The 15,253-nt window shown below is 41.0% G+C and overlaps 1 protein-coding gene across 4 annotated transcripts in view; it reads right to left on the bottom strand.

Moving 5' to 3' along the window:
• The window catches only part of IQGAP2 (IQ motif containing GTPase activating protein 2), a 294,952-nt gene that overhangs the window by 43,687 nt on the left and 236,012 nt on the right, over nt 1–15,253 (bottom strand). For all 4 annotated transcript variants that reach the window (XM_049649666.1, XM_049649667.1, XM_049649668.1 and 1 more), the window contains 4 exons: nt 8,781–8,864; nt 7,129–7,200; nt 6,013–6,082; nt 3,615–3,823 (listed from right to left, as the gene is read on the bottom strand). In XM_049649666.1, coding sequence (XP_049505623.1) covers nt 3,615–3,823; nt 6,013–6,082; nt 7,129–7,200; nt 8,781–8,864 — 435 coding nt within the window. The remainder of the gene's footprint in view (nt 1–3,614; nt 3,824–6,012; nt 6,083–7,128; nt 7,201–8,780; nt 8,865–15,253) is intronic.

The raw sequence follows: 15,253 nt of genomic DNA, 5'->3' as shown, positions 1-15,253 counted from the left end.
TGGAGGGGCAGAGAGAGAGACAGTGTGAGAGCATGAAGTGGGGCTCACCCAAAGCAGGCTCCAGGTCACATGAAGCAGGGCTCAAGCTCACCTGATGTGGGACTTGAACTCATGAACTGTGAGATCATGACCTGAGCCGAAGTCAGATACTTAATGACTGAGTCACCCAGTGGTGCCCGAGAGAGAGAGAATCTTAAGCGGGCCCCACTCTCAGCATGGCTCCATTCCCTGACCCTGGGATCATGACTTGAGCCAAAATCAAGAGTCCGAAACTCAAGCAACTGAGCCACCTCGGCACCCCTACTTACTATTTTTTAAGCTCTATGCCCAACTTAGGGCGTGAATTCATGACCTCAAGATGAAGAGTTGCACCCTCTCCTGACTAAGCCAGCCCAGTAAGGAATGCCAATTTAAATTAAAAAAAAATTTTTTTTTTAATTTTTAGAGAGAGAGAGAGAGAGAGAGAATGAACACATGCAAGCAGGGGAGAGCAGAGGGAGAGGAAGGGAGAGAATCTTACAGGAGGCTCTATACTCAGCGTGGAGTTGATGTGGGGCTCAATCACACAAACCCTGGGATTATGACCTGAGCCCAAATCAAGAGTTTGGCGCTTAACCAAGTCACCCAGGTGCCGCCAAGGAATGCCAATTTTAGAAGAATTTTAAGACACATGGTTACTTTGGAGAGCTGGAATTATTCTTTACAAACTAAGCTACTTCCTTTCAAAATATTTTTCCCTGGGGCATCTGAGTGGCTCAGTCGGTTAAGCATCTGACTTCGGCTCAGGTCATGATCTCACAGTTCGTGTGTTTGAGCCCCATGTCGGGCTTTGTGCTGACAGCTCACAGCCTGGGGCCTGCTTCAGATTCTATGTCTCCCTCTCTCTTGAAAATAAACATCACAGGAGTACTGATGCATAAGGGCACTTGTACCCCAATGTTTATAGCAGCACTCTCAACAATAGCCAAATTATGGAAAGAGCCTAAATGTCCATCAACTGATGAATGGATAAAGAAATTGTGGTTTATATACACAATGGAGTACTACGTGACAATGAGAAAGAATGAAATATGGCCCTTTGTAGCAACATGGATGGAACTGGAGAGTGTGATGCTAAGTGAAATAAGCCATACAGAGAAAGACAGATACCATATGGTTTCACTCTTATGTGGATCCTGAGAAACTTAACAGAAACCCATGGGGGAGGGGAAGGAAAAAAAAAAAAAAAGAGATTAGAGTGGGAGAGAGCCAAAGCATAGGAGACTCTTAAAAACTGAGAACAAACTGAGGGTTGATGGGGGGTGGGAGGGAGGGGAGGGTGGGTGATGGGTATTGAGGAGGGCACCTTTTGGGATGAGCACTGGGTGTTGTATGGAAACCAATTTGACAATAAATTTCATACATTGAAAAAAAATTAAAAAAAATAAATGTAAAAAATATTAAGAAAAATAGAATTGTGTTTATCATTAAAAAAAAGAAAATAAACATCACAAAAAAGTATTTTTTCCTTACTAAAAATATGCTTACTGTTTAAAAATAAAAAAGGATCAAGAAGTTAAATTTTACCACCCACCCAAAGAAAAATCATTTTTTCCCTAGCTTTAAGTATATATATATTTTCCACAACAAATGAAATTGTACTGCTTTAAGTACTATGGTCTTCTCTATCACACTGCACACTCTTCCGCCTGCCCTTGAATTAGGCCCCTGCCTTGGAAAAATTATTTTTCGTGGCTATATAACCTACTGCTGTTCTCTATTGTTTTTGTGTTTGGGTTATTTCCCACTTTTTCACTATTATAAACAAAGCTTCAACAGTACTATTCTTAGCATCAAACTAAAAATGCTACTGTCAGTGACTAAAGACCATATATTTAATAATCCTTAGTTTTAATTTCCAGTAATTGATCAATATTTGGCATTTGAAAAGGTAAAATGAAAAAATAGCTGTTTCACAAAGCTATCAATTAGGATTACCTAAAAGAACAATCTTAAACATTTAAAAAACCTGAAAATTTGCCATGGTTTCATTATCCACATGAATAACAAGCTACATGTTATTTCTACCATTTACTATTTTGCAACTAGCCTTTACTTTAAAAGGCAAGGCATTTCCTGTTTACAACTTTATGGGAATTGGGTAAAACAGTAGTTTAAGGCTATAAAAGGCGTTTTCTGAAGGACCTTCTGGAATATATTACACTTGAAAAATTCTCATGTTTGTCACACACAAACACATTATTTTTAAAAAGGAGAGGACTACGGTTCTTCTGGATAAAATAATGAAAACAGACTTAATACAGAACATTTACACTATACTTTAATATTTAGAAAAGAGTATCATTTCCTGTTTTGTAAATTGCTCTATTTTCCTTATTTTTTGCGCACTATTTCACTATTTCTCTGTGAGGGCTGGAGACAAGAGTGGGGTGTTCATGTCCTTTTATCTGCTTGCCTTCTGAGCTGCTCATCTCCCAGTTTTCCAGAACCATAGATTCAAGTCAGTGGCAGTGAGCACGCCATGTTTGACGCATGGTAGCTTTCTCAGTGTTTCCAGAAGGTCAGCTCCCTATGCCCCTCTTGACCTATACATTTTCTGAAAACTGATGTGGCACTGGGACAGTGACATGGTAAGAGATCTTACCCTACAAATTTCCACTTCTTGGGTAAAAATGAAACTTTTCAAATAGTTTGAGGGAGCTCTGACATTAACAAGTTTCATAAAGATCCAAAACTGTAGCATTCCTTACTTAGAGGCTATTTTGGAGGCCACCCCACTCTGTAGGGACCATTTTGGAAATGTGCAAAGGTTTTTTTTTTTTTTTTTTTTTTTAACACCCTAACAACTCTAAGGGACTGCTGGCTTCTACTGGGTGGGGGCAGGGAGCACTACTGTCCTGCGATGTGTACGACAGTCCTGTGTCAATAACTGTCCCTATTTCGCACGGCTGGATTTTTCAGTGTCCTGCTGGTCATTCGTGTAGGTCCAAATTCTGTAATTATTTGAGTCTCAAATCTAATTGCTTTAGGTGAAAGCAAAATCCCTCCCCCCAGGTTTAACATATATTGGATTTTCTAGGACTGCAATTCTGTGGGGGAGAACTCCTTGCTTCTTGTGAACTTTGCAAAGAGACGTTTTCCATTTTGGGAGATGAAATCGCTGCAGTTCCACCTCTCACTGGTATCCAGAGTCTCATCTGCGGCTATTGGTAGACTGTTCAATCTGTGGTTATTCTGGGAAGAGATCCAAGCCTCGGGCAACTTGAGCACATCTTCTAATTGCATTTGGCCCATGTTTTTTCAGGCCGAAATCCATGTTTTTATCATACATTACTTTTCTATACTCATGTAAAGTCTTATTGTGGAGGGACATACGTAACCAGGCTTCATTTCACGTCATTTCATTTCCGAATGATAGAGAAGCCTTACAAAAGAGCTTATCTAGGGGTGGGGCATAAAATGTTGCAGGTCTGAGAACCATGAGAAAAATGGTCCAGGAAGCTGGACCACACATCCTGGATTCCAAATGAGTTTAGCTGGACAAAGGCATTGTGGGCCAACGTACATGCCCCTTCTCTCTTCTGAGAGCCAGCAGCCCCACAGATCGCACTGACCTCCAGCGTGATCCTGTTCTTCACCAAGAGCCCAATCTTGAGGTCCATCAGGTTTAGGTCTTTCTCCAGCTGTTGATTGCCCCTGATCTTGGTCACGACTTCTTCCCTTAATCGTGCTACCTCCAGCTCCTCCTGGAAATCTAAGTTACTTTGGTCCAACAGGTGTACAAACTTTCGGATCACTGTTAGTGGTGGGTTTTCGGAGCCAACTGCGGGGAAAGGAACAAGCATGCTTTAATTAGGCATGTTTGGAATTATCATCAGTCGTAGAGAAATCAGGTATCTCAATACAGCAGTAGTAGAAAAACACAGCAGCGGAAGCACTTGGGTCTCTGGAAGGACTTATTCTTCCCAGGTTAAATCTGGACAAGGAAACTGATCATACAAATGAGTGCACACCACTGATGTCATCTGGCCTCACTATTTTCTAGTTATCTAATTCTCATTTATCGGCCTTCTTGCATCCTGCTTCCAGGATTCTCCACCGAGAAGAAAGTTCTATCTATTTGTGCCTTATTGATGAGAAACGTGAGAAAGAATGTTAACTAAGTTATCTCTGAGAGCTGGTGGCTGAGCCAGATAAGGGATTTGTGTTTTTGCAACAGGAAACGGAAAGTTTCCTCTCAGCCCAGAAGACCATGGGGGAAGAAGCAGGAACTAGGTGAAAGGTGAATTTGAAACAGTCAATGAGGGGAGACCTGTAAGGCCACTCAGGAGCCTATGGAGTGACAAGCGGAACACATGTTCTATGTTAGAAATTGAAATGTGGTCCTTGTCCTTTGAGCATGGACCAAGAGTGGGCACCCAGAACCTGGGAGACCAGCCTCAACTGTTCAGAGGGGTGTCTGAAGTTTAAAAGTGTTTTTCCTCACTTTGAACATGAATTATAATTAAATCCCTAGCACTCTAACTTTACAAAAAATGTATTTGTTAAGGCATTTAGTGAAATCTACTTGGGCAAACTGTATGAATAAACTATCTGGACTTTTTTTTTTTTTTTTAAACATTTATTTATTTATTTTTGAGACAGAGAGAGACAGAGCATGAACGGGGGAGGGGCAGAGAGAGAGGGAGACACAGAATCGGAAGCAGGCTCCAGGCTCTGAGCCGTCAGCCCAGAGCCCGACGGGAACTCAAGGACCGCGCGAGATCGTGACCTGAGCCGAAGTTGGACGCTCCACCGACTGAGCCACCCAGGCGCCCCCTGGACTTTTAATGATAAGCGAGTACAAGCAGCAACACGAAGATGACTTCAAATCAGCCCAGGTGTGGCCACTCTGTCACCACCCTCTCCTTTACACTGAGGCCCTAATCAATTTTCCTTTAACTGCCAGCTTGGTTCTGGGGTGTTTTCACATTCAAGGGAAGGAAAAAAAAAAAAGAAGAGGTAAACCAGCAACACAAATAACTAAGAGCATGAACCTCACATGAACTAAATCTAGACACCATCACTATCAGCATTTTGACGCTTCTGATGGGCTTTACTGGAGAAATTACCTTGGATCCTGGGACCCCCTTCCCTTCCTGAGGCCCAAGGGAATTTATGTTCTACTATTTCTAACAAAGGTGTTGCTAGTAACATAGCTGTATCAGAAAAAGCCTGAGAGATGCTCCAGTGCTCATGTATGTAGCTAAGTTGGGAGAACGTGAGCCATCTCATTTGGTCTCAAGTTCTCTCTTCTTGCTCCTAATGACCTTCTATCTCTGTGTGTGCTAATAAACTTGTTAGAAATGAATATTACAGCTTTACTAATTATTATGGCTCAAATTTAAGATTTCGTCAGTCAATAGTAGGCTTGTGACATCTTCATGCTGGCAATCACTTTGGGGTATTTTAATTGCAGGTAATCACCTACCTTCTTAGTCAGCACTTACAGGCCATATGACAGCTGCAGCAACCTCTAAGCCTGAGTGTATTCAATGCCTCTCCAGGGGGAATGGGTGAAAATGGATAATGAGAGACTAATAAAAATGACTTTTTTTTTTTCAGATTAAAAATGCCTTAGTCTTATAAAGATGCTGAATTGAGAAAGAAATGAAAATTTCCATTTCAGTTACCACAAAACCACTCTATTTGCAAGCGGGGCGGGGCGGGGAGAGAGAGACACACAGAATCTGAAGCAGGCTCCAGGTTTTGAGCTGTTAGCACAGAGGCTGACCCCGGGCTTGAACTCACAAACCGTGAGATCATGACCCGAGCCTAAGTTGGATGTGCTTAACCAACTGAGCCACTGAGATGCCCCTAAGAGCAAGTTTAAGGCAGGCCAGGCTAAGCTGTGATGTTCTGTAGGGTAGGTGTGTTCAATGTCCTTTTGGCTTAGGATATTGTCAACTCATGATGAGTTTATCCAGACGTAACTCTATCCTTAGTGGAGGAAGATTTATGCTCCCAACTTACCCAGTGTTTTGTAATCATCTCTGGCCTTGTTCGCTCTCACTAGTGACTGTATTTTCACAATTTCATTTTTCTGCAAAAGAATGAGATCAGTCATGATCTTCTGGAGGCCCATCTACTCCACGATTGTCGAATTCAGAACTAGTTAAGAAGTGACAGTATTAAACAAACCAACCAACCAACCAACCAACCCAGAAGTGACAGTATTTAACAAGAGACACTATTTAGAATAGACAGCATTTAGATGTGGTGTATTCACTATTTATTTTTTGCATTTTCTTTGAAGAAAGGGTCAGATATGTTAGCTAAAAGTATCAACAAGGTTGTATAGGACTATTTATAAAGAGATCTAAAAGGGAAAACAATTTTAGCCCAAAATTTAGATGATCTAATCTATGTTCACATATCCATTCTTTCAAGATCCTGAAAAAATTCCTCCTGTGGGCTTCTTCACTGGTTACCAGTTATAAAAACTTTATAAGCAGTGTTCGAAAATACTTGTCTGGAATCTTTTCTCCTTAGCATTACTAGCCCACAGCCATTTCTTCTCACACATTTCCTATTCAGTCTTCACTAGTGAAGTTTCACTCTGAACATGAATTCTTAATTCAAAGAAGAAAAAAAAGCTTCCAAATATTACCATATTGAGTTCTAAGACCTATTGTTTTCTCCTACTGCTCATTTCCACCCTTTAGCTCTGGACTTGCTGTTAAAAAGTATGTTAGGTTACTGATGTATGGCTTGCAACTATCCATCCAGCTAAGTCACAATTGAGGTTTTAAAACTTGAGCCACAGGCAGCTGGGGAGACATGAAAATATCACTTAACCAAATTAAAAGGTTTGGTGTGTGTGTTAAGACAAAAGGGAGCAAGTGGATGGAAAAATATTTAAGAAAACATTTCATTTTCTCTTTCTGGACAAAATATTCTATTTAATACAAAGACTAGACAGGAACACTGTCTGTGCAAACAGCATATACAATATACCAACAGCCTTCCACTTGGCTTCTCTTCTAAAAAACATTTCCACCATTTAATAAAACTCATTCAATGCTAACATTCAACCAAGCATTCATTTAATTCATTCTAAGGATGAAAATCCACTCTTGTGTGTCTTACATGATCTCTGAAATACTGTAGTCGTGAAAGGTAATTCCTTCGTGCTGTCACCATCCGGAACCAGGACTGGATCTAAAAATGAGTTAGAGAAATTGAGGCAATCATTAAAAACACCTTTAATGTCTTTTCATGCAGCCTAAGGATAATACTGATATTCTGGTAAATTTAGAAGCCCACCAAATAATACTCAAAGCCTAATCTTTTTTTTTAATGTTTATTTATTTTTGAAAGAGACAGAGAGACAGAGAGAGAGAAAGTGTGAGCAGGGGAGAGGCAGAGAGAGATGGAGACACAGAATATGAATCAGGCTCCAGGCTCTGAGATGTCAGCACAGAGCCTGATGCAGAGCTTGAACTCATGAACAGCAAGATTATGACCCCGAGCTAAAGTCGGATGCTTAAGGCTGAGCAAAGCCTGATCTTTTTTTTTTTTTTTTTTTTAATGTTTATTTATTTTTGAGACAGAGACAGAGCATGACCACGGGAGGGGCAGAGAGAGAAGGAGACAAAGAATCCGAAACAGGTTCCAGCCTCTGAGTTGTCAGCAGAGAGCCCGACCCAGGGCAAGAACCCACAAACTGTGAGATCATGACCTGAACTGAAGTTGGAGGCTTAACCAACTGAGCCACCTAGGTGCCCCAGCAAAGCCTAATCCTAACCTCCTACTTCTTTCATTGCTTTTTCTCCCAGGGGTTCAAAGTATTTTATACCTTATGATGAGGAAGATAATGTAGCTTTGTATCACTGTGCTTTAATCTCAGTAAATAAAACCAAGAGCTCAAGGCATTTTGCTGAGAGTTGCAATGGGACAGGGAACCAAAAACAAAGTCCAGGGTTTCATTCCCTTAAATGCATCCAGTATCCTTTAGCTGTTTATGGGTAACAGGTCTAGAGTTCTCATGAGGGACCGACTGGGACCTATAGCTCTCCCAGAGAACAGCCATGTATTCCATAGCAAGCACAGCACAGCACTGAGAAGCACAATGGATCTGGATGATGTCATTCTGTCTTCTCAGTTTAAAAGGTCTTTTAATTAACCTCATGTGACTCCTATCTCTCTCTAGCCTTGCTATTCCGAATCTCATCTGGATTTCCATGTTGTCTGCAAGTTCAGTTCTGCCAATCCTTTGGTTTTCAGCACTGGGGAGTGGGCACCCCAGTGCCTTTTCTTTCTTGAAACTGAGAGTCATCAGCTTGGGTAGAAAGCTGGGTTAGATTCACTCACCCCGCATATCCAGGTCGTAATTAGTTCTATTTTTTCTTTTCACTGGTTTTGCATTTGCCTAATAACTAAGGTTTCCAGTGTTAAGTTTGAGCCTTGTTAATATTATTAGTGCATATGATAAGAGGGATGCAAAATATAGCTGGTTTCCCCCAGAGCTTAAATAATCAATTTGGACTTCTCAGAGAAAGAGCATTTACTGGTTATTCTTCTCATAACCACATAAAGAACCTGAGTCAGTTACAGTGTTTTAACAGAATTGTTTGAAGATGATCAGCTAAGTGAGTAATGGATGTGGGACTCAAACCCAGGACTCAATTCGGACTTTAAGCCTCCCATGTACTCTTTCCATAATCTGTCTTCCAGAAGCAGAACTGCAATGAAAAGCAAGGTTCAAGCCACGCACTTAATAAGGTAGGAAGGATGTTTACCTTCACAATATTTTTAGTATTATCAATGAATGTTTGCCGTCTGCGCATATATGCTTCCCGTTGTTTATGTCCCTTCCAAAAAGCCTGTGGAAAACAGCAAGTTAGAGAATTATTAGTGTGCAACAGTTTCTCACAGTTGATTCTAGAAAGTGCAAGAAGAGAGTACATCTCAGTAGACAGTGAGTTGGAACACTGTCAGGGACCCTCCTTTCGAAATCTCTTGTGAACGCCATCACTAGGGGTGGACGTTACACTGAGCAGAATGCACCAGCTCACAGCAGAAGCTTGTCCTGAACTCCAGAAAGCACAGTTACCAGGTAGAACCCCATTTTCCCATGCGAAAGCTTAATTTTACCAAAGCTCTGGGTGGCAAGAAGTAATAAAATGCAATTGCCCTGAAACATACAAACAGGTTAACTGAGTACTGGTATCATTTGGTTATAACATAAGATGTTTCAAAATAATGACTTACGTAAGTACCTTTACTACAACAAATGACCTACCATGGCCCACACCAAAAAGGAAGAAAAATACTTGACTCATTTTTAACTCTGGATCCCTAAAATAGAAGTGCTATGATTGATCATTTATTATCTTATCTATTTTTACATAAAGTTTAGTGATGCTTCATCATCAAAGCTTTATTAGCTTATCACCATCAAAGGGAACTTTTATAGGAAACATTTACAAAAACTGGAAACAAACTGTTATCTTTAGAATTATTAAATACCAAATTGTTGAAGTTTATCCCAATCAATTTTTTTTAGAAACAGACTTTAAAAAAATGTTTTTATTTATTTTTGAGAAAAAGAGAGAGAGCACATGTATGCGTGTACAAGTTAGGGAGGGGCAGAGAGAGGGGGACAGAGGATCTGAAGCAGGCTCCCTATGGACAGCACAGAGCCCTATGAAGTGCTTGAACTTGTAAACCATGATGACCCAAGCGAAGTCGGATGCTTGACTGGCTGAGCCACCCAGACACCCCTATTCTAATTCAGTTTTGAGAATCTTTTTATTGAAACCTAACTATGTAACTCACTTTAATTCTCTGGTTTTGTTTTCAAATTAGAAATGAAATAAAGTTTCCTTATTAAAGGGGATAAACACAAAAAATCAAATTATTTTTATAAATTTCATGTCTATCTGTATCAATCTACCTCATTTTTTCTTTTAAAAAAAGGTACACGGAATTTTTATCATTAAAAAAAACGTTCTGTGATGATTTAAAATAAGCCAGTCAGTATGGGGGGTGGGGGAGATCAACTGAGCCCTTGCTCCAGATATCTGGTCTCAATTCAAATCTCTAGAAATGACAAATTGCTTTTAAAAAATACTTTCAATTTTGCAATAGAGACTCTCAGGTAATTCCAAAAATGATACATTGAGTTTCATGTATCCGTCACCCACTTTCCCCCAAATCTCACCAACAGGCTTTTATTTATTTAAAAAAAAATTTTTTTTAACGTGTATTTATTTTTGAGACAGAGAGAGACAGAGCATGAACAGGGGAGGGGCAGAGAGAGAGGGAGACACAGAATCTGAAACAGGCTCCAGGCTCTGAGCTGTCAGCACAGAGCCCGACGCGGGGCTCAAACTCACGGACCGTGAGATCATGACCTGAGCCGAAGTCGGACGCTTAACCGACCAAGCCACCCAGGCGCCCCTCCAACAGGCTTTTAAAGCAATTCACGATAGTACTAGAAACAAGAAAGCATATGGATCAACGACTCTGAGGGACCCTGTAAGAGAGCCGACAGCTGGAATTGGATTAAAGACAGAACCACAGAACAAACTTCTACAAAAATGTAAGAACATCTACAAAAAATGTGGGATGGCTCTAAGCTTGAGGGAGCCCGGGGCAGCAGGCAGAATAATTTTGGGAAAGTTGCTACCTTATCCACCTGTCAAGCAGTGAATGAAAAAGCAAAGACAGGGGACTAAGGTTCAGGAAAAGAAAAAATGGGTATAGTCTTTTTGAGGGAATTTAGCAGTATCAAATTACAGAAAGCACCTGTGTGGAAGAAGGATTTTTACGGCAGCATTGTTTATAATACCAAACATGTATAGAGCAGAATGTTTACACATGGGGATACAGATCAACTGCAATTGCAGTCATAGTGAGGGATGTTACATGGCAGTTAAGAAGAATGAGTCCCATACATTGACTGCAGGGATGTGCTGTATCTTGAGGAGTAGGAAGATCTCCAAGATACAATGTGAAGAAAAAAAGGAATTTGTAGTTTGCTGCCTATACTATGATGCGACCTGTTAACAAAAAAAAGGAAAACATAAAATAATGATATAAATTTTTATGCCAAGCATCTGTACTCAATGCCTAGAAGTTGATGTATTAGGATATACAGTAGGGGCTCCTGGGTGGCTCAGTTGGTCAAATGTCTGACTCTTGATCTCGGCTCAGACAAGATCTCGTAGTTTGTGGGAATGAGCCCTGTTTTGGGCTCTGTGCTGACGGCATGGAGCCTGCTTGGGACTCTCTCCCTCCTTTTCTCTCTGCCCCTTCCCTGCTTGTGAGTACATTTTCTGTCCCTCAAAATAAATAAACTTAAAGAAAAATAAAAGGATATACAGCAAAAACAGAGAAAAGCTGTAAAGTAAAATGTGCCTATGTACCTACCCCTACTTTGACCTAGCTACTCTCCAAAAGATTTATTAACTTTTTGTTACGTATTTTCTGAAAAAGGGCAAAATGTCGTGGTGTCTATATACTATACCGTTGTAAACAACCCTCTACACACATTATTATGTATTTTGTATGGATGCTTCCATCAAGGTAGGGTATTATTGGCTCAAAAGTTGGTATTTAAAATTGATAGGTTCTGTCGAGTGCCCCTCCCAAGAATGTCTGATAGACAAAACTGGGTCTCCATGAACTCACAAAAATTTAAAAGATGGATAATGTCCAAACTGATAAGAACTGCTGCTTCATTTTTACAGATAATCTGATCTCCAGCAAAGTGCAGAAACCATAACTTCCTACATATACCTTTACCGCCAACCCCCTTTTATAATACAATTGTATTTTGTCCACACACATATTTGGAACCACATCAGTGTTTTAACTTTTACTTCAACTGTGAACCTAATTACGGAAATTCAAGAGCAAAAAGAAAATGCATTGAACCCGCAATTGTACTCATTCAGTTGTTCTCCCTTCCTTCCTGGTTTCCCCACAGTTCTTCAATCATTTCCTTTTCTGTTTAGAGAACTTTCTAGGCTATTCTTTTAGGGCAGGTATGCTCGTGACAAGTTCTCTTAACTTTCTTTCATCTAAGAATGCCTCGATTGCCCCTTCATTCCTAAAGAATATCTTGCGGGGGGGGGGGGATCATGAATTCTGCGCTGGGCATTTCCTCGAGTCTATCCTCTTTGGGGTTGACTCAGCTTCATGCCTCTGTGGTTCTGCATCTCTGACCACAGACAGCAACTTCTCAGACATTATTTCTACCAGGGCCTTTTCACTACTTCCCCTTTCTTTTCTCTGAAACTCTGATGGCACAAACGTGAACTCTTTTTGTTATGGGCCTACAGATGCCTTGAGGCTCTGTTCACTGTTTTTTCAATCTTTTCTCTCTGTTGTTTAGATCTGGTAATTTCTATGATTCTATTCTCTAGTTCACTGATTCGGTCCAGTGTTCCCTCCATTTTGCTGCCGAGTCTATCTATTGAGTTTTTTTAAAATTTGTTCTAGTTTTTAGTTTTAAAATTTGTTTGGCTTTTAAAATCTTTGTCAGATAATTATGCATCTTTGTCATCTGCATTGGCATCTATTGATTATCTTTTAAAATTTATAGCTTGCTTGTTTCTTAAAATGTTGACCGAAATTTGGAAAATCTGGATATTACATGAAGAGATTCTGCACTCATTTAATCTGTTTCCCCGACATTGCTTTGGCAAGGGAAGGGTCATGGTGCTGCCTCATTACTGGCAAGTAAGGGTGGAAGTTCAAGTTCTCCACCTGGCCTCTACTGACACCTGAGGTGGGGGCTGCTTATTATGTTGAATGGGAGGTGGGAGCTGTAACTACCCACCTACGGTGGTGCTGGTACCACTCTGCCTGGGAGAGTAGTGGTGCCTGGTACTATTTCCCATGTGCTGCCCACTGATGGCAGAAGGCTTTGGGGCAGGTGGCCTCATTACCACCACGTTGTGATCCAAGTCCTGACTCTACCATGCCTCCTTTGACACCTCCCAGCAAGGAAAGGGAGGGTGGCCACATTATTGCTTCCGGCCACGGAAGTGGCCTCTGCAGTAATCTGGATACCTGGTTAGATTCTACCCAGGGTGGAGGGCCAGGCTCTCCACTTTGGGGCATGAGTGGTGTGGGGGTCAAGATTTTTTTCCGTGGTGTGTGGCCGGAGGAGAGTGGTTACTGTCTCAAAGTTTTGTCTTTGTGGGCTGCACCTTTTCTGATCCTTTGGCCACAGACAGCAGGTTTTTGCTGGAGCTTTTTTTTTTTTAAATTTTTTATTTTGGCCTGCACCCATAGCATTTCCATGTTGCCAGACTCTGCTGCAGCAAGACTGAGATATTTAAGCTCAAAGAAAACCATGAAACTCACCTCCGTGTCCTTCTTTGGATCTCAAGGTTCCCTAGCCAGTCTGGCTTTTCTCTCTCCATCTTCCACAGTGTTGTGTCTGTTTACATATAATGTCTGGGGCTTTTACTTGCACTCAGAGGAAGGAATAGGGAAAAGTAGCTGTGTTCCATATTCCCAGAGGTGGGATTTAAAGCCCACATAGTTTTTAAGTCCTCAGTGTTTTAGAGTTTCCTATACTATTAGGGTCATATGAATTTATTCCTTGACGGATTACAAGATTTAAAAAATGAGAAATTGGGGCGCCTGGGTGGCTCGTTGGTTAAGCGTCCGACTTCGGCTCAGGTCATGATCTCACAGTCTGTGGGTTCGAGCCCCGCATCGGGCTCTGTGCTGACAGCTCAGAGCCTGGAGCCTGCTTCCGATTCTGTGTCTCCCTCTTTCTCTGGCCCTCCCCTGCTCATGTTCTGTCTCTCTCTGTCGCAAAAATAAATAAAAACATTAAAAAAAATTAAAAAAAAATGAGAAATGTAAAAAGTAGTTATTAGTCAAGAGGGTCACCTGAACAACTATTAAAATTGAGTTCTGGGATTCCTGGGTGGCTCAGTTGGTAAGAATCTGACTTCAGCTCAGGTCATGATCCCACAGTTTGGGAGTTCAAGCCCTGCATCAGGCTCTGTGCTGACAGCGCAGAGTCTGGAGTCTGCTTTGAGCTCTGTGTCTCCCTCTCTCTCTGTCCCTCCCCCGCCCTTGCTCACACTGTCTTTCTCTCTCTCTCAAAAATAAACAAACATTAAATAAATAAATAAAACTGAGTTCTTCCAAGTAATTAGCTATAAAATGTATATCTAAACTTGATACATTTTCCATATGTCAAAAATAACGATAGATAAAAAGATGACATTCATAATAGCCAAAACTAACCAATGGAGTAAACTACAGAGGAAGGAGTAAATTTTGTGCTATATGGTGGGAAAAATTAATAAATGGGGAGATATACTGATAACTGAACTGGAAAAGTCATCATTGCAAAGATGCCAATCTCCTTAAATAAGCTAAAACTTCAATGCAATCATTATAGCAATGTTAGGAATGGGTTTGGAACTTTATCAGCTGCCTTTGCACTAGCTACTGAAATGAGCACACGTTTTTCTCCTTTAAGCTATGAGATGATTAAGAATTATACAGGAAGATGCATTATTGAGGGCTTAAAAGTGGAGTGAGTTTCACAGTGTTTCTCATTTTTAATTTAAAAATATATTTTTTTAACATTTATTTATTTTTGAGAGAGACAGAATGTGAGTGAGGGAGGGGCAGAGAGAGAGGGAGACACAGAATCTGAAACAGGCTCCAGGCTCTAAGCTGTCAGCACAGAGCCCCATGCTGGGCTCAAGCTCACCAACAGTAAGATCATGACCTGAGTCGAAGTCAGAGGCTCAACTGACTGAGCCACCCAGGCGTCCCTCATTTTTTAAAGTTTATCTATTTTGAGAGACAGAGAGCACACGAGTGGGGGGAGGGGCAGAGAGAGAAGCTCAAGCTGACAGCACAGAGCTCGAATTCATGAAATGTGACGTCATGACCTGAGCCAAAATCAAGAGTTGGGCACTTTATTGACTGAGCCACCCAGGCACCCTCACAGAGCTTCTCAAACTTTAATATGTATACAAAATCATCAGAGATCATTTCAAAATGGAGATTTGAATTTAGTGGGTCTGGGTGGGACTTCCAGGCAATGACAATGCTGGTATACGCTCTACACTTTAAGTAACAAAGATCTAAACAAAGATAAACGATTAAAAAAAATTTTTTTTTTGAGATAGAGCATAAGCAGGGAAAAGGAGAGAGGGAGGGAAGGGGGAGGGAAGGGGGAGGGAGACGGAGAGGGAGACGGAGAGGGAGACGGAGAGGGAGACGG

Source organism: Panthera uncia, assembly GCF_023721935.1.
Source record: "Panthera uncia isolate 11264 chromosome A1 unlocalized genomic scaffold, Puncia_PCG_1.0 HiC_scaffold_17, whole genome shotgun sequence".
Classification (NCBI taxonomy): domain Eukaryota; kingdom Metazoa; phylum Chordata; class Mammalia; order Carnivora; family Felidae; genus Panthera; species Panthera uncia.
Note: the sequence above shows the minus strand (reverse complement) of the source record. Positions and strands in the feature narration are given on the sequence as shown.